Source organism: Syzygium oleosum, unplaced genomic scaffold (assembly GCF_021117445.2).
Source record: "Syzygium oleosum isolate NSW1041296 unplaced genomic scaffold, Sole_v2.1 Sole_v2.06, whole genome shotgun sequence".
NCBI classification, from domain to species: Eukaryota; Viridiplantae; Streptophyta; class Magnoliopsida; order Myrtales; family Myrtaceae; genus Syzygium; species Syzygium oleosum.
Genome location: NW_026607490.1, coordinates 7,272,424 through 7,292,431, shown reverse-complemented (window position 1 = coordinate 7,292,431; position 20,008 = coordinate 7,272,424). Strand labels below are relative to the sequence as shown.

At 41.6% G+C, this 20,008-nt stretch overlaps 2 protein-coding genes across 5 annotated transcripts; one reads left to right on the top strand and one right to left on the bottom strand.

Annotated features, from left to right (window-relative positions):
* Window positions 1-180: 180 nt before the first annotated feature.
* On the top strand, window positions 181-12,326 carry LOC115685976 (long chain acyl-CoA synthetase 7, peroxisomal-like). The gene is made up of 23 exons (XM_030611135.2): window positions 181-405; window positions 1,246-1,306; window positions 1,390-1,467; window positions 1,653-1,724; window positions 1,817-1,898; window positions 2,004-2,109; window positions 2,184-2,260; window positions 2,737-2,781; window positions 2,873-2,959; window positions 3,629-3,718; window positions 3,826-3,905; window positions 4,039-4,132; window positions 9,317-9,405; window positions 9,488-9,576; window positions 9,691-9,820; window positions 9,976-10,094; window positions 10,198-10,321; window positions 10,398-10,484; window positions 10,719-10,822; window positions 11,024-11,109; window positions 11,693-11,779; window positions 11,877-11,963; window positions 12,086-12,326. Exons 1-23 carry the CDS (start codon window positions 249-251, stop codon window positions 12,176-12,178), a joined length of 2,124 nt encoding a protein of 707 aa, XP_030466995.1. The 5' UTR covers window positions 181-248; the 3' UTR covers window positions 12,179-12,326.
* LOC115669065 (aminopeptidase P2-like) lies at window positions 12,275-19,399 on the bottom strand. Of its 4 annotated transcripts, XM_056312423.1 has the most exons (13): window positions 18,944-19,399; window positions 18,193-18,318; window positions 17,917-18,036; window positions 17,101-17,373; window positions 16,726-16,898; window positions 16,071-16,307; window positions 15,051-15,202; window positions 14,462-14,652; window positions 13,774-13,882; window positions 13,532-13,686; window positions 12,839-12,931; window positions 12,660-12,740; window positions 12,275-12,560 (listed from the first exon to the last, which is right to left on the bottom strand). In XM_056312423.1, exons 1-13 carry the CDS (start codon window positions 19,292-19,294, stop codon window positions 12,489-12,491), a joined length of 2,133 nt encoding a protein of 710 aa, XP_056168398.1. In that variant the 5' UTR covers window positions 19,295-19,399; the 3' UTR covers window positions 12,275-12,488. The 4 variants fall into 4 exon arrangements, with proteins under 4 accessions (XP_056168398.1, XP_056168397.1, XP_056168399.1 ...); XM_056312422.1 differs by having other exon boundaries at window positions 13,532-13,882; XM_056312424.1 differs by lacking the exon at window positions 17,917-18,036.
* Between the last annotated feature and the right edge of the window lie 609 nt (window positions 19,400-20,008).

The following is a 20,008-nucleotide window of genomic DNA, read 5'->3' as shown; positions in this document are numbered from 1 at the left end:
AAAAGCGTGCCACCACATCTTCCTTTTTCCCGCTAATTAATCTCCACTTTAATCAGTAATTAAATTAAATTTAAAGCAAAAACCGATATAATAATATCAAAATTAACAATTATGACGTCAGCATTTTGAACTGGACACCTCATCATTTGCCGGCTTTCTTTAAGAAGACGCAAAGCTAAGAAAACAGAGAAAGCAAAAACTCTCTCATCGCCTTCCGATCAGTTCCTCTCGAGAGGAGAATTCTTTCCATGGCGTCGCTTTCCCGGGAAAACTTCACGGAATCCGCGGCTCGGCGCCGCCTCCGGGCGGTTCGGCGCCACCTCCTCCCCTACGGCGGCGGCGTCGCCGATGGCCTCGATCTCGGCTCCCGCGTACAGGCCAGCGCTGCTTCCGGCGATCTCAACGGTATTCATTTCTGTCGGAGAGAGCTGTGTGATCGGGCGTGCTTATTCTCGCGCTCTCCTCCGCTTCCTTCCTCTCTTGTGTTTCTACGTGTTCAGCTCGCTCGCTCGTTCGTTCTCGCAAGTCGCGGATAGTAGTTTTCTTTCGCGCGTGTTCTGTTTTAGCACGCTTCTGTTGTTAAGTTCGATTCGAAACTGCATAGGGAATCGCCGTCGTGACTTGTTCATCGGTGACGGATTTTCCGGCGACGATGAGAGAAACTAGCGATCGAGAGCTCCGTTTTGAAGTAAGGAGGCCTCTGGTCAGTTACTTTCGTGGAATAACTGAGTCGCTTCAGTATTTTCAACTTCCGATCGACTTTCTGAATCTTTTGAATCGTGAAGTCATCATCGCTGGAGAGCAGCTGAGTGAATAATTCCAATAGTCATGAAGGACCAGTGGTGATCGTCCTCACGATCGCATCACCTCATCGCTTAGTGGAAATGTAGGTCTTCATGCGCCTGAGTGAGCTACCTATTACCTCCGAATTTGTCCCTTCCAGGTCGAGCGCGAATATGTTTCTCTAACCGTAAGTTGAGACAACACCTATGTTGCGTCGATCAGAAACAATTTCTTGAAATCGCCAGTGGGTGATCTGTTATAGGAGTTTTGGCGGAGGCCTAATTTGTGTCATGAAAACGTCTATAAGGTGGAACTGAAATTACAATGCACGATAGTTTATTCCATTTGCGCTCAGTTGTCTGAGGAAGGTAGGCCGAGTCATTTTAAGTAGAACTGTTGCTACTGCTATGTAGTTATACACACTCGGCCTGCATTGAGTTGTTGGCTTTATTTTCTGCATAGGAAGGGATTACAGTGTGATTCTTCCTGAAGACCTGCGTACCGGGAAATGGATTGTTTATAGGTACTTATTCTTATCATGGTGAAGTTAGCTAGTATTGGTGGAATCTTGAAGCGACATGTCTATAATCTCTCTTCCCTTGGCAGATCCGCACGCTCTCCTTTGAAGCTTGTCAGTAGATTTGCAGATCACCCCAATATTGGAACGTTGCATGACAATTTCGAGTCAGGCTCTCTCTTTACTTGATGATAGTTTTTTTTTCCCAATTAAGTGATTCGTGGCATTCACTGAGACAGCTTTTAGTAATTAGAATAGCTCTCCTTTCGTTTCCTTCTTTTGAAATGTTATTGCATCCATATGCATCATAGGATCTGCATCTGTGAGTATTTATGATGTCTTTTGGGTGCAGACATGCCATTGAAACATTTCGGGATTACAAGTACTTAGGTACTCGAGTTCATGTCGATGGGACAACAGGAGAGTAAGTTGGTTATAGAGTGTGCAAGTTTTTCATTTTTCATATTCTATCAGTTTACCTGATAAAATTTCCTGCATTCCTTTTGAAATTCTAAGGTACAAATGGATGACATATGGTGAAGCTGGAAGTGCTCGAGAAGCTATAGGTTCTGGACTTCGCTATCATGGGTTACTTGAAGTGAGAAGCAGGATGTTTTCTGAGTATTGCTCCTTAAGTCATTCTGAAGTTGTTAAACATATAGTGTTCGAACTAAGGATGGTATTGTTGGTCTCTTTGTTGCAGGGAGTTTGTGTTGGACTCTACTTTGTTAATAGGCCAGAGTGGCTGATTGTAGATCATGCTTGTTCAGCATATTCTTATATCTCAGTCCCTCTATATGACACGCTTGGTGTGTAATAGCAATTACTATTTTGTTTCTGCCCTGTCAAGCCTCTTCTTAGTTTTAACTTTTGTGTTTCACAGGCCCCGATGCTGTGAAGTATGTTGTGAATCATGCAGCTGTACAGGCTATCTTTTGTGCTCCCCAAACTCTGAACACAGTGAGTTGGCTCTCTATCGCAAAAGAAATACCTGTACATTAATTCTTGTAATGGAGGAATACATGATCTTCCGACAAAAGTAGACTGCACATCATTTTACATTAACAATTTTATATTTTCATTGTTTTTCATTCACTTATTCTGCAGTAAAAGTACAGTAATTCTACTTCTATTGTTTATGATTAGTGAGGAATTCATCTGTTGGAAAGTTTCAGTCTCATTGTTTCTGACCTGTAAATGGACCATGAAGCACAATAGCTCTTGCTGATGGAGCTGAACTAGAACAAATTTCATCACCGGCTCTTCACATATAAATTACAGTGGTCGTTAGTCTGTCTTTCGAGCCAACAACATTTAGGTCTGTCTATTTGATAAGCTATATGACAAAACACGTGTGTCCTATTTTGTATGTCATCCATTCAGTTTATATTTCTGACGCACCTATTATATCTCAACTTTGTCTCTGTTTTTCGCAGTTATTGAGCTTCTTGTCTGAGATTCCAACTGTTCGTCTAATTGTGGTGAGTATTAAGATCGAAGTTGCAAAATGGGCAACTAATTGTTTGATGTTTTCCTTTTGCTCACACTAGACTTGCTGCTCTGGAAAAATAGGTCGTTGGAGGAATAGATATACACTTGCCCTCCCTCCCACCAACGTCGAGAGTTGAGCTGATTTCATACTTGAAACTTCTGAGTCAGGTATGATGCACTTCCTTAGTGAACTTATCGTACCAGCCTTTGATTAAACACTCAATCCTTCATTGTTTGAGAAATTTTTTTGAAGAGACATGGAATTTTGCCATCCTGTTTTTTAAAACATTATTGCAATTTTTAGAAGCTTGTCCTGCTGACTAGTTTAGTCATTTTGGATTATCAGATAAAAAGTCCTGGCACCAATTTCTTATTATACTCGGATCATTCCCCTTCTCATATTGTAATAACATGAAATTTTCTTTTAAAGACACTTGGCTTCAAAATGAAATGAAGTGACTGGGTCCTTTTTGTGCATAAAGAGCTGTAGAAGCTAATTTGTTGGCTTTAAACTGTTAAAATAATTGTCACTCCAGAAGAATTGAATGCTGTGGACTCTTTATTTTTGGCCAAAAATGTTTTGGGCTTTTGGACTATAGGTGCTTGTTAGGTATAGATTGCGTCAGCTGAGTACTTCTCACTTAATATTATTGAGATCGTGAACTTATTGGCATCAAGTGCCTTCTGCAATATCTATAGTGTTATCTTATTTCATAAGTTTGTGATGGACATAATGACGTGGTTGTCTGTAATTAGTTCGTCCAAATTATCTGATCACAAATTCTCTCTAGTCTTTGGGATTTTAGTGATCATCAAGTTAAAGATGTCTTCCTTTAGGGTTGTAGCAATCTCCAGCCTTGTTGTCCTCCAAAACCAGAAAATATTGCGACTATATGCTACACAAGTGGAACAACCGGAACACCAAAGGTAGAAGTTTAGATTTTTTAGTATGGTTTCTTTTATGCTGCACATGTTGGTTTTATGACATATTACTGTGCATATGAAATTCATTTGCTCCTTGTTTAACATCAAAGGGGGTTGCGTTGACTCATGGAAACTTGATTGCAAGTGTAGCTGGGTTTAGTCGAGCGATCAAATTTAACCCATCAGATATGTGAGTCCTTTATCATTTGTTGTTCCATTACATAAGTACAGCCAGCCTCAAGGTTTTTCAATTACATAATTGGTAACTTATTGTACTGTCATTTCATTTTTCGCTGTCCCTTGATATATTTTTCTCTCGACAGCTATATATCGTATCTCCCTCTGGCACATATATACGAAAGAACCAATCAGATCCTTTCAGTATATTACGGGGTTGCTGTCGGTTTTTACCAAGGGGTATGTTGCTTATCTGGAAAACTATATGCAAGTCCAACTATGTCCACGTTTGATTCCTTTGGTTTGTCAGTACGGAGCACTAAGAAAATGAGGAGAATTAGTGACATTTTCCATAACATAATCCTTTAAAATACTTAACCTCAACTCAAATCTATCAGCATCCTTTTCTGTTGATCATATTGATACAAGGAAAATGCAGTAGTGTATAGATAGAATGATGTTCAATACATATACAAAAATAAGCCCTAGGACCTAAAGGTCCTAAAGACCACTTTACCCTTCTAACACTCCCCCTCAAACTGGAGCATAGATATTAATCATGCCCAGTTTGTTACAAATATATTCTATCCTCCCATTACCCAAAGGTTTAGTAAAAATGTCTGCAAGTTGTTCACCGGTTCGAATGTGACTAGGAAGGATCGCTCCACTCTGCAACTTTTCCCGAATAAAATGACAGTCAACCTCAATGTGTTTTGTTCTCTCATGAAATACAGGGTTGGAAGCTATATGCACTGCAGCTTTATTGTCGCACCATAAAGTCATGGGCCCTGAAGCTTTAAAGCCTAACTCGATCAACAACTGTTGAATCCACACTAATTCACATGTCACTTGTGCCATGGCTCTATATTCTGACTCAGCACTAGAGCGGGCAACAACGTTTTGTTTCTTATTCTTCCATGATACTAGATTTCCTCCAACCAAGGTACAATAGCCAGTAGTTGATCTCCTATCATCTGGAGACCCTGCCCAATCAGCATCAGAGAATCCTTCAACTTTACTATGACCATGGTTCCGGTAAACAATTCCTTTCCCTGGAGTCTTCTTCAAGTACCTCAATATCCGAATAACTACATCCCAATGAGATGTACGAGGGGAAGACAGAAACTGGCTTACAACACTAACTGGAAAGGCAATGTCTGGTTGAGTGACTGTGAGATAATTCAGCTTACCTACCAGCCTTCTATATCTCTCAGGGTTATCAAGGATTTCTCCTCCCTCAGCGGCCAGTTTAACCCCTCGTTCCATGGGTGAATCAAGAGGCTTTGACCCCATCATACCTGTCTCAATGAGTAAATCTAGGACATATTTTCGCTGTGACAGAACAATACCTTTATGTGAATGTGCCACTTCAATCCCTAGGAAATACTTCAACTTTCCTAAGTCCTTAGTCTGAAACTGTTGCTGAAGATAGATCTTTAGTTCAACTATACCAGCCAAATCATCTCCCGTAATGATAATATCATCAACATCCACAATCAAGAACAGTTTGCCTCCCCCCGACTGTTTATAAAAGAAAGAGTGATCATTTCCACATCTAAATAATCCAAAAGAAAGTATAGCCTCAGAAAATCTTCCAAACTATGCCCGTGGGGATTGCTTCAAACCATATAAAGACTTTTTTAATTTGCAAACCATAACCCCAGACTCTCCCTGAGCAACAAACCCCGGAGGTTGCTCCATATACACTTCCTCATGAAGTGTACCATGCAAGAAAGCATTCTTGACATCAAGCTGAAACAAGGGCCAATTATATGTGGCAGCAAGGGATATCAAAATACGAACAGAAGTAAGTTTGGCAACAGGAGAAAATGTGTCCAGATAGTCAACCCCATACACCTGAGCATACCCTTTTGCAACAAGTCGTGCTTTTAAACGAGCAAGAGAACCATCAGGATTGACTTTCACAGCAAATACCCAATGACAACCAATAGCAGTTTTGCCTGAAGGAAGAGGTACCAAGTCCCAAGTTTGATTAACCTCGAGAGCCGTTAATTCTTCTTCCATTGCTGTCCTCCAGCCAAAATTTTGTAATGCCTTAGATACAGACTTGGGGATAGAATATTGTTCAACAGTAGATAAAAAGGACCGAAAGGAAGGAGACACAGAAGAATATGAGATGAAATTTGCAATAGAGTGTTGAGTACAAGTACGTGTACCTTTGCGATGAGCAATAGGAACGTCAAGATCAGATACAAGAGGAGAGGCAGCTAATGGCGGATCTGGAGCAGAAGATGACGTAGTAGTAGCAGGAGGCAGGGGGGAAGCAGTTGCCACTCGAGGACGTCGAGTATAAACCTGGAGAGGAGGTGGTTCCTGTGTAGAGACTGGTGAAGTAGTTGGAGCAGTTGACCGAAGGGTAGTCATAGTCACATAAAAGTCTTCATCCAACTCAGAAACAGAAATTGGAACATCATGATAAGGAGTGGATTCAAAGAATGAAACATCAGCAGTTATAAAGTATTTTCTCAATAATGGAGAATAACAACGATATCCCTTTTGAGTACGGGAATAACCCAAAAACATACACTTGATGGCCTTGGGATCAAGTTTTGATACTCCAGGTCGATGATCACGAATAAAACAGACAACCAAAAATACGGGGTGGTAAGACAAATAATGACACATTTGGAAACAAAGTAGAAAAAGGAATACCACCTCGCAAAACAGAAGAGGGCATGCGATTGATGAGATAGCATGCAATCGAACAAAGATCACACCAAAAGGTTTTGGGAACCTTCATTTCAAACAACATGGATCTAGTAACATCCAATAAGTGTCTATTCTTTCTTTCAGCAACACCATTCTGTTGTGGTGTATCAGGACAGGAAGATTCATGGATCATACCATCTTGAGTCATAAAATCAGAAAAGGGGGCAGAAAAGTACTCTTTAGCGTTATCAGAACGCAAAACCTTAACATGCACACCAAACTGTGTATGAATTTCATGAATAAATGCACGGAATATAGAAAACAATTCTGACCGATTTTTCATTAGATATAACCAAGTGATTCTGGAATAATCGTCAACAAAAGTAACAAAGTATCTAAAACCCAGATTGGAAACCACATGACAAGGACCCCAAATATCTGAATGAACTAACGAAAACGGGGACGCTGCTCGTTTAATGACTCGTGGCGAGTAACTAATACGATGTAATTTGCCAAGCTGGCATGAGTCACACTCTAAACTGGAAAGGGACCTAAAACTAGAATCTAACTTCTGAAGACTATGTAGAGAAGGATGACCCAGACGACAATGAATTTGATGTAGGGATGCAACACTAGGACATGCAATGGAACGAGCGTCTTCAAGCACATACATCCCCCCTACCTCACGTCCTCTACCAATCGTCGTCTTCGTAGCCAGATCCTGAAAAATACAGGAATCAGGGTAGAATGTTACTGAACATTGGAAGTTTTTAGTGAATTTACTGACAGACATGAGGTTAAACGGAAATTGTGGCACATAAAGCACTGAGGACAATGGCAATGAAGTAGTTGGATAAACTGTGCCAACCCCCTTAACATGTGTAAATGATCCATTGGCTATGGTAACTGTGGATGAAGATGGAGTAAGAGAGGAAAATACACTTGAAAGACCCGACATGTGATCAGTAGCCCCTGAATCAATTATCCAAGGACGAGAAGTAGCTGAAGGGCATGTAGTAGCATTACCTGTCTGTACCAAAGTAGCAGTGGAAGAAGCAGGCTGTGAGATCTGAAGCTGGGTGTACCGAGCAAATTCCTCATTAGACATAACCACTACCTTGCCTTTAGAAGACCGTGTAGAAGAATCAGTAACAGACGCAATATTTGCAAATTGTTGTTTCTGCCCTGGTCTACCATGTAATTTGTAACAAAATTTCTCAATATGGCCAGGTTTGCCACAGTAATGACAAGTCCGTGTGGCCCCTGAGTTATCGGTGGACACGTGAGATGGTCCATAAAGATGTTGGCCTTGGCCTGAATACAATACATCCAAATACTCCCACATTTCTTTGACCGTGTCAACATGAGTTACAAGATCAACTATATAACTTTCCATAGAATTTAACATTTGACCAAGGATACGTGCATCAGTTACATCCCAAGTTGCATCATCTTTGTGTTTAGGCTCAGTTATGTGTCTATGTTGATTCCTGTCGGTCAAAGTAAGCTTCACAATTTTCTTCCATTGATGGAAGTTAGAACTACCCTCAAGCTTCCTATAAGTAATTCGATTAGACAACGAGGAAATCACCTCAGGATTATTCTTCTCAAAATCACCAATTCTCCAATGACAACAAGAGAATTCTCGCAATATTTTCCCTCATGCACCTCAATCTCAACCTCAACAGTTCAGCAATCCAACATAATTGATAACAATCCAACACAATTGAAGATATATCACCACATAAAAGAGCCTCCACGACCCACAAACACCACCATTCGATAAACTATAACTCAATTAGTCAATCACCCGCAATCTAAGGTCTGAAAAACCAAGAAATCAGACCTGTCCAGACCTCAACATATTCATGAAGACACTAGAACTTCTGATATTTGGCCTAATCAAGCAAATTTACCGCATCATTTCGTGGCTGCAAGAGCCGGGAGTCACCGAGCCACAAAAACACCTCCACTCACAGCAATGGCGAGGAAACTTCCAGTCACTTCAGCTCACGAACAGAAGAATACCTCCAATAGAGCAGAGGGAAGAGGAAGGCCAGGTTTGCTTCACAAGTTAGAGGTGGCGAAGGTGAAGAAGGTTCATCAGCAGCGTCCAGCAGGAACGTCACTGATTTCAGCTCATGAACGGGGACCTCACACGAACTGGGTCGCGCGAGCAGGAGGCTCCACTCACTTCAGCTCATGAACAGGGACCTCGCGCGAGCTGGGTCGTGCGGCTGGAGGCTCGCGCGAGCTCGAGCTGGGTCGCGCGGCTGGAGGCTCGCGCGAGCAGGAGCCGGGTCGCGCGAGCAGGAGCCTCGCCCGAGTTGGGTGAGCTGCCCGCGCGAGTTGGGGCGCGAGCTGGTCGCCGGCGGATGCAAGCTCTTCCGGCGACGGCTAGGGTGGGGTTGGGGTTGGGGTCGGGTACCAAGCTCTGATACCATGATACAAGGAAAATGCAGTAGTGTATAGATAGAATGATGTTCAATACATATACAAAAATAAGCCCTAGGACCTAAAGGTCCTAAAGACCACTTTACCCTTCTAACACATATATTCGTCCCCATCAATTAAAAGCCATGAATCTTGTCTAAGATACAAGCCTAAATGTCATTCTTCCATATGTGGATTTAAGGGTAATGTACCTGCATTAATGTAAGAAAACATATTACAATATACACTTGATTTCATGTACTTACCCTGAGGCTTTTATTCTACATCTCTTACTAAGCAATAGGTCCTCCTACTTTTCAGGACAACATGAAACTGATGGACGATTTGGCTGCTTTGAGACCGACAATTTTTTGCAGTGTTCCTCGGCTGTTTAACCGTATATATGCAGGGTGAAGAGACAGCCAACTGTTTGTCAAATCCTTTTCTTGACACGGGGAACTGCTGATTTCTATTTTGTTTCAATAATGGCAGAATAATAAATGCTGTGAAGTCTTCAGGGACGCTAAAGGAGAGACTATTTAGAGTTGCCTTCAATTCGAAGAAGCATGCTATATTGACAGGTATTAATGCTAGGAAGTTTCTTGCAGGATAATATGGGCCATTCAGTTCTTGATTGGCTGTTTAACTTTTAATTTTTTGCCTCTGTTGACCCGAATGGTTGAAAAATGTGTTAGGCCGGAATCCATCACCTATGTGGGACAGACTAGTATTCAATAGAATAAAGGAAAAGCTTGGAGGGCAAGTCCGTTTCATGGGATCTGGTGCTTCACCGTTATCTCCTGATATCATGGACTTCTTAAGGGTGTAAGTGTGCTTGAAATGCTGCACTTATTTGAACAACTGAGCTCCATTCTTTTTTTTTTTTTTTTGGTAAGGAAACTGAGCTCCATTCTTTTATCTCTCATGAACAGAAGTCTATTTGCTGCTTTTCTGTTGCTCCTAATTTCACCATACCACAGGTGCTTTGGCTGTCAAGTGCTTGAAGGATATGGTATGACCGAGACATCTTGTGTAATAAGCTGTATGGATGAGGGCGACACTTTATCTGGTCATGTTGGATCTCCAAATCCTGCCTGCGGTGAGTTCAACACAGTAGTTTTACATACTCAAAATGTGTGCCTCATTTAATTTAATCTGTTGAGACTTTTGCTTGTGTCTGTGCTTATCTGAAACTTTTCCAGAAATAAAGCTTGTGGATGTTCCTGAAATGAACTACACGTCAGAAGATCAACCCTATCCTCGTGGAGAAATCTGTGTCAGAGGCCCCATTGTCTTCCAAGGATACTACAATGATGAAGTTCAAACGTGCTTAACCTCTTCAACTTATATTTTTAAATCTATTAAGTTTTACCGCAATCTAAATTTCCTGTTGAATGAGCAGGAGAGAGGTGATTGATGGTGACTCTTGGTTGCATACGGGAGACATTGGGTTGTGGTTACCGGGTGGGCGCCTTAAAATTATTGATAGGTGAGTCGAATATTACAGTATTTTCCTCACCTAACCATAGTGGTAAGGGGTCCCTTATGACGCGAGGAAAGGAGCATGGGTTGAAATTTACCTTTATTAGGACAGTAAGTACTGGTTGTGAAACTTCTGAGTGTCACTTAAGCATTGAAGTTCTTTTCTTCATTCATGTCTTCTCATGAGATCTCTCTGATAATTTCTAATTCCCAGTTTAAATCCTACATCATGCTATGACAGGAAAAAGAATATTTTCAAGTTGGCACAAGGTGAATATATAGCACCAGAGAAGATCGAGAACGTGTATTCCAAGTGCAAATTCATCTCACAGTGCTTTGTATATGGTATGGAAGAAGAATTTACCAGCACATGATACTTTCTTTCTTCATTTTTCCCATCCACAGCCCAGCGACTGCAACAGATTTCGCTCTCTTGGTCAACCCCAAGGACGGGTTTGATCCATTCCAACGTGTTGTTACGAAGGCTGGTGCGCCGGCCTTTATATGAAATTTCCTACAAGTCTGCTGACTGCTTGTTTGTCTCAGGTGATAGCTTGAACTCTTACTTAGTGGCGGTTGTCACTGTGGACCCAGAAGCACTGAAAGAATGGGCTGCATCGCAAGACATCAAGGTTTTCTTTAAACTTATTTCTCTCCACCAAAATTCTAGCTTGAGCCTTGAAGTTCAGTCATTGGTTGTTATATTATTTCTTCACAATCAGAACGTTGTCATTTGGGGAAAGTATGCATCTTTCTGAGTAGGCTGATTTATATATCAAGGACATCTTCATTTCACTTCAGCGAGAAGTCGTAACATGCATCATCTTTATCTAATTGAGCTTTGTCTGTGGCCATCTACCCTTTTCTAACTATTTGTACGACTGCGAGTCCCACTGCTCTTTCTTATTATCCTTGACAGCTACTGAAGGGGAACTCTGCGCACTGAAAAGGCAATGACTGTGACCATGATTAGCGTTTTATGTTGATATTAGTTCACATGCATTTGTTTCAAGATCCAGCGAGACTGGAGGTGCTGCAGAGCTTGTTGCGATTATTAGATTATTTTGTGAGCCTGCATTATCGATGGTCTCAGTGCATTTGTGAATCTGCATCGCACCAAATAAAAAACTGTAGTTACTTCATGCCATATGCTCGCCATTTTTTTTTTTTTATCTAGGGGGTTGTCCATTGATAAGTTTGGTTCTTGCCATGCAGTATGAGGCTTTAGAACAGCTATGCAATGACCGGCGGGCACGGGAAGCCGTTCTTACTGAAATGGATGCCATCGGCAGAGAAGCGGAGGTATACTGTGTCCTCTAAAGAGATCATCGACAGCCTCTACTTAGGTAAACATTTTTCCATTTAACTTCCTCTTATCGTGTTGCTTCCCTTTTTTCAGTTGCGAGGCTTCGAATATGTGAAGGCTGTGACACTGGTGCTCGAACCATTCACGGTGGAGAACGGACTTCTCACTCCAACATTTAAGGTGATTCCATGTTGCCTTTGCTTTTTCACCTTAAAAACTAATCGCATGAGCGAGAGTCGTTGCATTTCGGATAAACATAGCAAAGTGTACTCAGAAGTTAACATAATCTCTTTTATTTGTAGATCAAGAGGCCTCAAGCCAAAGCCCACTTTGCTAAGGCGATATCGGACATGTACACTGAGCTCTCTACATCCGATCCATCTCCTGATGCGTAAGTCGCGAAAAACATCTGAAAATTTAAAAAAAATCATTTGTATATGGAGAAATTACTCAAGGGTACGAGGCAGAAGCTGATTGTTGCACAAGCTACGAAATTAGGTCTCTGTAATTTGCTCTTCTGTTTGATTGTATACTCTTAACGGTGCAGTTTAAGCATTCAGTCTTAGGTGAATACTGTCGCCATCGCTGTTCACTTTTAAGCTGATTCGGCATATCATCCTACAATTTATTGTAACGGCAATTCCACACAACAGTGGGACAGAGTCCCAAACAAATTTTATAATAACGAAAGAAACTTAACGGTAATCACTGAATTGGAAGGGGTCGCGTATTGTCCCAAAGCCATTGACGAGCGGAACCGTCTAGCAGCGGCGAAACCTGTGGAATGGGGACGGCAGAAGAGTTAAATTAATCGGTGGGTTTTAGGGGGGGAATAAACTCTCTTTTTAGTCATCTGTTCTCGAAGTAGGGCCTGACCTTTTCCCAGACTTGTGCATGGTAGTCGTTGAGCCAGTTGATCTCGGCGGAAGAGAGCAAGGCCGAGTCCACCATTTTCATCTGCACAGAAACTCACGAAATAAGGATGAGCACCGACAGCCAAAAGAAGCACCAAGAAACACATCCCCGTCGAGAAAAAAAGAAAGCACCGCGCGCACCTGAATCGGAACAAACGTGAGTTTCTCAAATCCAAGATAACCAACCCCTCCAAAGCGATTTGGCGTGTTCATCTCCACCACAGTAAGAAGGTTCTGCAGAATAAAAGACCGGTTGATCTCAAGACTCAGCAGAGCAAATTTCAGGGATTTGCGGACGACAACAGGCAAAAAGACGACAGAACTCCGATTGAATCAGAATCTCTGTATGAGGCAAGTAAATACAGCAAGGGTGAAAAGCAACTGCATGAATCGAAAACGTTGAATATATCTCAAGAAGCAACCAGCTAGAATTATGACAAGGTGAGGAACTCATTTCGAGAATATTATCCATCCGTTCAGCAGTAATGCACCTCTGAAACTCTTTATCCAAAGAGCTACTAGAATGTATAGAATAAGTGCCCATAAAATACTTTATCAAAGAAAAAAAAAAGTGCCCAAAAAATACATATGCCTACGCAGGATGTGGAGTTTTCAGGAAATTCTTCCGCCCAGCTGAGGATGCAGCGTATCCCACCACCTCCTTTTTCCTATCCGCTATATAGATCCAGGTAGCCTATTGTGCTCTATCACACCTCAACTTACAGAATAGGCACGAAATCTCTTTTTACCATCCCGCAAATAGGATTTGGGTGCCAATATCTCTCATAAATCTTATTTAGGAAACAAAACTATTTATGATAACTGATGTCTTACCTCAATACGAATGCCAAAGGCATGGTCTTCGTAGTAACCAGGTTCGTTGCTCACAACCATGCCTTTCTGTAGGGAGGTCAGATTCCCATAGCGGAAACTAATACTTTGCGGTCCTTCATGAACATTCAGTGCAGCTCCCACGCCATGTCCAGTCCCTATTGCAAGGAAAGACCAAGAGGCCGTGCTTGAAAGTATTCTCAATAGTATTTCGAATAAACAAGCAGCTAAGGAATGAAATGTACCATGCCGATAGTCGAGGCCAATCTTCCATAGAGACGAGCGAGCGAACGCATCCAGGACAAAGCCAGGGGTATTTTCAGGAAAAACAGCTTGATCGAGAGCTATGTGGCCCTGAAATTAAAGGTTTCATCAAGAATGGGGAGGCAAACAATTATTAGAAATCACAAGAGTTCAGCCTAAAACATTAGATTAGGATGGACATTGTGAAAAAAGAAAAAAAGGCGCAACAAGAAACAATGCACAATATATGCAAACAAAGAACATTCATAGTTTTGGCCCCACCTAAAAAAGGAGGGAAAGAGATCATGCCTAGTTGCACAATATCCTTATAACTGGAAATTTGTGTTTGTAAACTCATGCAGAAATATATAAGGGTCTTGTTAACAAGCACCCCAAGAGCGCTTGATAATAACCTAAAGATAGAAATTTTTTTTTCCAATGCACATTAATGAACATCGAAGATTGAACATATATTTCCTTGTTGGCATGTCATGAATAAAGCTACAAGTGACAAAGCAAAATTAATACTTCTCATCAAGTGTCCTAGGGCACAATTTACGGAAATCCAATATATAAAGAACGCCACCAGATATTAGTGAGAAAGCTCATATTCAATGTCGTAGAAAATAAATGTATAAATGAAGAAGCGCGACTGGGTGAAGCATTTGACAAATTAAAAGAACCGAGCACCTGCAAAACTCGGGTGAAGCATTCCTTTTGTCGTGGTGTGGGTTCCCCAAAATGCACTGTTCTTGTTATATCAGTTGTTCCATCAACATATTGAGCACCACTATCTAGCAGGAACAGCTTCTCGACATCCAAAACACTGCAACTGCCTGGTTCTGGTTTGTAATGTATGATAGCACCATTGGCCCCAGAACCTTCAAATCCATATGGATAATGAGTGAGAAATAGCGGACAGGTGAGAGATGAGATTTCCAGAAAAGTGACTTCTCCCAAGCGATGCAAAAATATTTTCTAGCCCTTTTACAACAAAATCATCACTAAAAGTCTACCTCCACTTGTTTGCACACTATCCAACGTCATATCCTATCCAATTCTACTTGCAAAAAGAAAAAGTGAGAAAGAGAATCCACCAAAATTAATTTTAAAAGAATCGATAAGAATCTTCATTTTTCAGGGACAACATCAGGAGAGGAGAGAGAGAGAGAGAGAGAGAGAGAGAGAGAGAGAGAGAGAGAGAGAGAGAGAGAGAGAGAGAGAATTTCTTCATTTTCACTGCAAAAAGTTATCCAAGACGTTGAAACATAAAATGTACCACTTATTGTGTCGAAGCTTGTATCAATGAAACCGTCCTGCATAGAACGAAACTCGAGGAGCTTATCTGCAACTTCCACTTCTGTAAGTTTAGCACCCCTATTAATTTCTTCTTCCAACCAGACCCAGAAATGAGCTAGAGCTGCTGCATCCCTGCAGACGAAATATATTTCACTAAGATCACTGGATCCTTAGTAAACATACCGACATAGATAGAGACATTTTTTCAAACAAACAAGCTTCCTAAAACAGCAGTGCTTAATATGTCAATGAGCTTCACATTTACAGATCTAAGTGTTTTCTCTATCGCTGTGAGATCACTCTCGCACATGTCAACAGATTCAACCTATTATCGTGTTTTTCCTTCCACACCGCAACTTTAAGAGAGATACCGATTTGACCAATAAAGTGTCCTGCAGCAAAATCTACTTATTCACGCACTGAAGTCTATTTAGGTTTCATCAGGAGGACAGAATACCAATAAAAATATTTACTAAGCATTCTTCATAGACCACAATGCTCAGGTCAATCAATAACATATGATCAGCATTCTTAATTTGAAAATGCACTGTAAGGTCAAAAGACAAGTAATTACCTCTCTCCCCAAAAAATTTGCACATCTGCCTATAAAAAAATGCACCAACAGGTGCATTCCCACGAACACATGAAGAAATTTCATTTCTGTGTCTTTCAATCAATCAGCTTCTAGTTATTAAGATTGGGGCATAATACTGAATGAACTGCATCGAGGTGGGCGTGACAAAAGTGATGGAATTAGCCTAAATTATCTTGAATTGACTAACTCAACCTGCCAAGCTTCTACACATATTTGTATACAGATAAACTAATCTCCCAAAATAAAAAGAAGGGAAGACAAAAGGCTATTCAGCAAGATGCAAGAATACATTTTGGAAGATGCTTGTACATGTTGATCAAATGCTGACGCCCATGTAAACTCAAATGTTAATCAGAATTGTGTAAGGAGAGAGATTCTGAAAGTAATGTTGGGACTTGGGAGTACCTTAAGTGAGAGTTTCGCATTCCCTGTAACTCAGCATCATTTTTCACTGCCTTGGCCAAAGAGATAGGGGAAGCCCTATAAACTCCAGATGGCATGGCTGATCGACCATTGTAATCTTGAACCCTAGCCTTACTCTTTTTATTCAGATAGTTATCACAGGCAGACTTGTAGGTGTTGACAATGGCAGCGTTCATTGATGATGTGTCTAACCAAAGATTTCCCCCTTGTTTCACCAAACTGCATAGATAAAATTGCTGAATAAGGGCGCAGCAGACAAAAATATGCTGTCAATGATGCCAAAGTACAGTAAGAATAAAAAAGCACCGAGTAAAAGAGCATCCTAGTGAATGAGACCACTGTGTATGGCAAGGGTAAATTTATCCAGCCTCAGTTCGACAATTCAAACAAGCTGTTACATGACTTGAATACATGTACCATTCTTAACAATGAACCACGGCTAGCCGAGTGCCAATAGATGTGAAAGCACTCATCTGATGGCCAAATAATAAGCCAGCAAACCAAATATATTTTCTGTCTCACTCAAATCAGGTCAGCCATCTCCAGCAAACTCAAATGGAAAAGGCAAGCATCTTTCTCACACTAAAAAATGGCCACAAAAATAAAAAAAGAGGGAAAAAGAACCTCATCGACTCACTTTTCTATTTCAGACAGAATTTTATCATATGGTCTCAACTCAACGCCTGCATTTTTCAAATGATCCATCACTTCCGGTGTGATTTTGGAACTATCAACGAATAACTCAGCTGTATCAGTCTTCACAAGTAAATAGGCATACACGACTGGAGAATGTGGAACATCATTTCCTCTCTGCAATACGGAATCTCATATATCAGGGTACAGCAAATTATGCAGGCTTACAAGAAAAAAACAAGATGAAAATTGAATAAAAAAATTCCTACCAGACAAGAATAAGACTCCAAATATAGGCACAAGATGATAAAATTCAACTACTATGAGAAAAGCTCTTCAAGTATCAGATGGATATGACTGCTCAGTTGCAAATCATTACCAGGTTTAATAGCCACGCCACTTCATCAAGCATCGATATAATGATGGCAGATGCACCAGCATCAACAAATTCGGCCCTCAGGAAAGAGAGTTTTGATGCCACGTCTAAGCCAGCGAATTTTAGATCATGAATTCTAACTGGCTTAGTTGGAGATTTTGGCCTTTCTTTCCATACTTCATCCACCAAGTTTATATTGTACAGGAGAACCAGCTCATGATTTTTCTTAGCAATAGCCTCCTTTAATTCTTCCGCAGCATCAGAAGAGAAGAGAAACTGTTCACTTCACACCATGAAAGACAGGCGGCATCAGAGAGTGAGATTAAAAAGTCTAAAGCAAATGTGTCTTTGTTTGTGTATAAACCAGCAAATATAGGACAAAATATAGGGACTAAAAATGGTGAAAGATATGAAAAACAATCAAGAGTCTGAATAAGGTCAATATAAGATAAAACTTTCATGCCAAAGCACAATAGAATAACAGTGAATACAGAAAACTCAACATTGCTATTACAAGAATTACAAACCCTTATGGACACCCTAATATTCTTGCAGAATTTAGAGCCAATACTATGAATCATAGAACTATAATGAAATATACGATCAACTACCATTTATCAAATTAATAACTCTTTGCAAAAGAAGAGATGTCAAAAGGGGCTTTGTACATGATGTAACCCCTAAGCCACATAATGGCTGTAGACCTCCCAGTTAAAGGGAGGGACACATGAATTTGACAAATTTCCAGATCTATTTGAAGAAAAATGCATATGGACAAAATATGGTCCTTGAAACTATGAAAGCCATAAAAAGATTTACAGGATCAATGCCAATTCTGCATCCAGGAGCCAGAACGTCATTGAGCCATTCACTAGTTGTTGGAACTCCTAGATTACCAGCCCGCATGAGAATCCAACTGGAGTTTAGCTGATTCTCGGCCTACCAATAAGAACGATAGATGTGATCAGTACAACAACCAATGTAGATAGCCAAAGAGTTTCAGGCATAGGAAAGAGCAGAAGTACTTACAAACACTAAAGAGCTACTTGGTTAAGACCCTTAGCAAATTGAAATTGTAAGTTTTCGCTATCAGACCTGAAGAAAATAACGTCCATCTGTCCATAGAGCTGCTTTATCCTTTGTGACGACAGCAGTGCCAGCACTGCCTGTAAAACCTGATATATAGGCCCTCCTCGTATAACATTCTGCAATGAACTCACTCTGCAATCCAACATATATGAATAAAAAAAAAATTAACACCGGAGCAGTGACAAGAAATTAATACTGGACCAACAAGACAGAAGGCACTGGCAATTCCTTAGGCGAACTCCTTCGCTTTATAATAATAGAACCATCTCCAAGTCCTAAGAATTAGCGAAACTTGAAGGGGACATAATCTTATTCCTTCGAGTATGTTCCAGATGAACAGGAAAGAAGAAGCTCCTATATCAATTCTTCGATGGAACAATGCTAGATAGGAAAACCTTTTTTTCCGAACGGAAACAGTAGACTAACTCCTAAGCGAATCAAATCCTATGCTGACAGTGATCTTAAACCAGAAGCTCATTGTCTTTCACTCTTTCCGACGTCGAAAAAGCTTCCCATCCATTTCAAGCAATGTACAGTCCAAAGGTAGTCCGTACAAAACATCATAGTTAACCACAACATGGTATAACGTCGATGTCATTCACCTAACACAACAACTCAGCACTTCCAGAGCGGAACAACAGGATCGTGCGATTAACGAAGAAGTACCACTGCAGTTCCAGAATGGAAACAGCAGGTTTACGCGATCAAACCATCAGAACATCGACCGAAAAGAAAAGGAAGAAGCAGAGGACCGAACCTGGTGCGCGTCCTGAGAAGGAACGACGTACGCATCGATGCCGATCCCAGGCCTCGAGAAGAGCTCGCGGAGAGCCCGGAGCTTCTCGTCGGGCTCCGGCCCCCCGCCGCCGCCGCGGCCGCCGCCGCGCCGCTTCCTGACCTCCGACGACGGCCTCGCGGTCACGGAGCCGCAGCTCCGGACGCAGAGCCGAGGCGGCGGCGTACCACCGACGGCCGTCGATCTCGGGAGGCGTCCGGAGGGAGGGGACCGGGAGCTCGGGAAGAGAGGGAGGGAGAGGGCGAAGAGGCGGAAGCAGAGAGGGCGCGAGGGATTGGAGGTCCGCATGGCCGGTGATCGGAGGGAGTTCATGGCCGTTGGCTGAAGAGAGAGAATCGTTTCTCTCTCGCAACTCGGAGAGAGAGAGAGAGAGAGATGATAAGAGAGCGTTGGGAGCACGTGAGCAGTGTAGCAGAGGATTTTTCTAAGTTGTTTTTTTGGGGGGAAAATCCCATTTTGGTATCCCAAATGAAAGCGTTTTTTCAATTTGGTACTCAAAGTGGACACGGTGTCAAATAAGGGTCTGAAGTGCTTAATTAATTTTAAATAAGGATCCGAAGTGCCTAAAAAGTCTCAAATAAGGACCTGGGTCGCTGGGCGGCCAAAATTGCCTGCCGAGGGCGAGGGCGGCCCTTGTCCAGCCCAGGCGAGGGCGGCCCTTGCCCGACGCCGGCGGGGGCCGCCTCCGCCTGAGGCGGGCGACCTCCGCCGGCCTCGGCTATGGCCGGCGGAGGAAGAGAAGAAAAAAAAAAGAAAAGGAAAAGGAAAAAAAACAGAAAAGGAAAAAATAATTAAAAAGTACTGTGTTCCGGTGCCGGAACAGTATATTCTTGCCGGCAAGCAGGAAATTTTGGCCGCTCGGCGACCCAGGCTCTTATTTGAGACTTTTTGGGCACTTCGGGTCTTTATTTGAGACTAATTGGACACTTCATGTCCTTATTTGACACCGTGTCCACTTTGGGTACCAAATTGAGAAAACGCTTTCACTTTGGGTACCAAAATGGAATTTTCCCTTTTTTGGTAGAG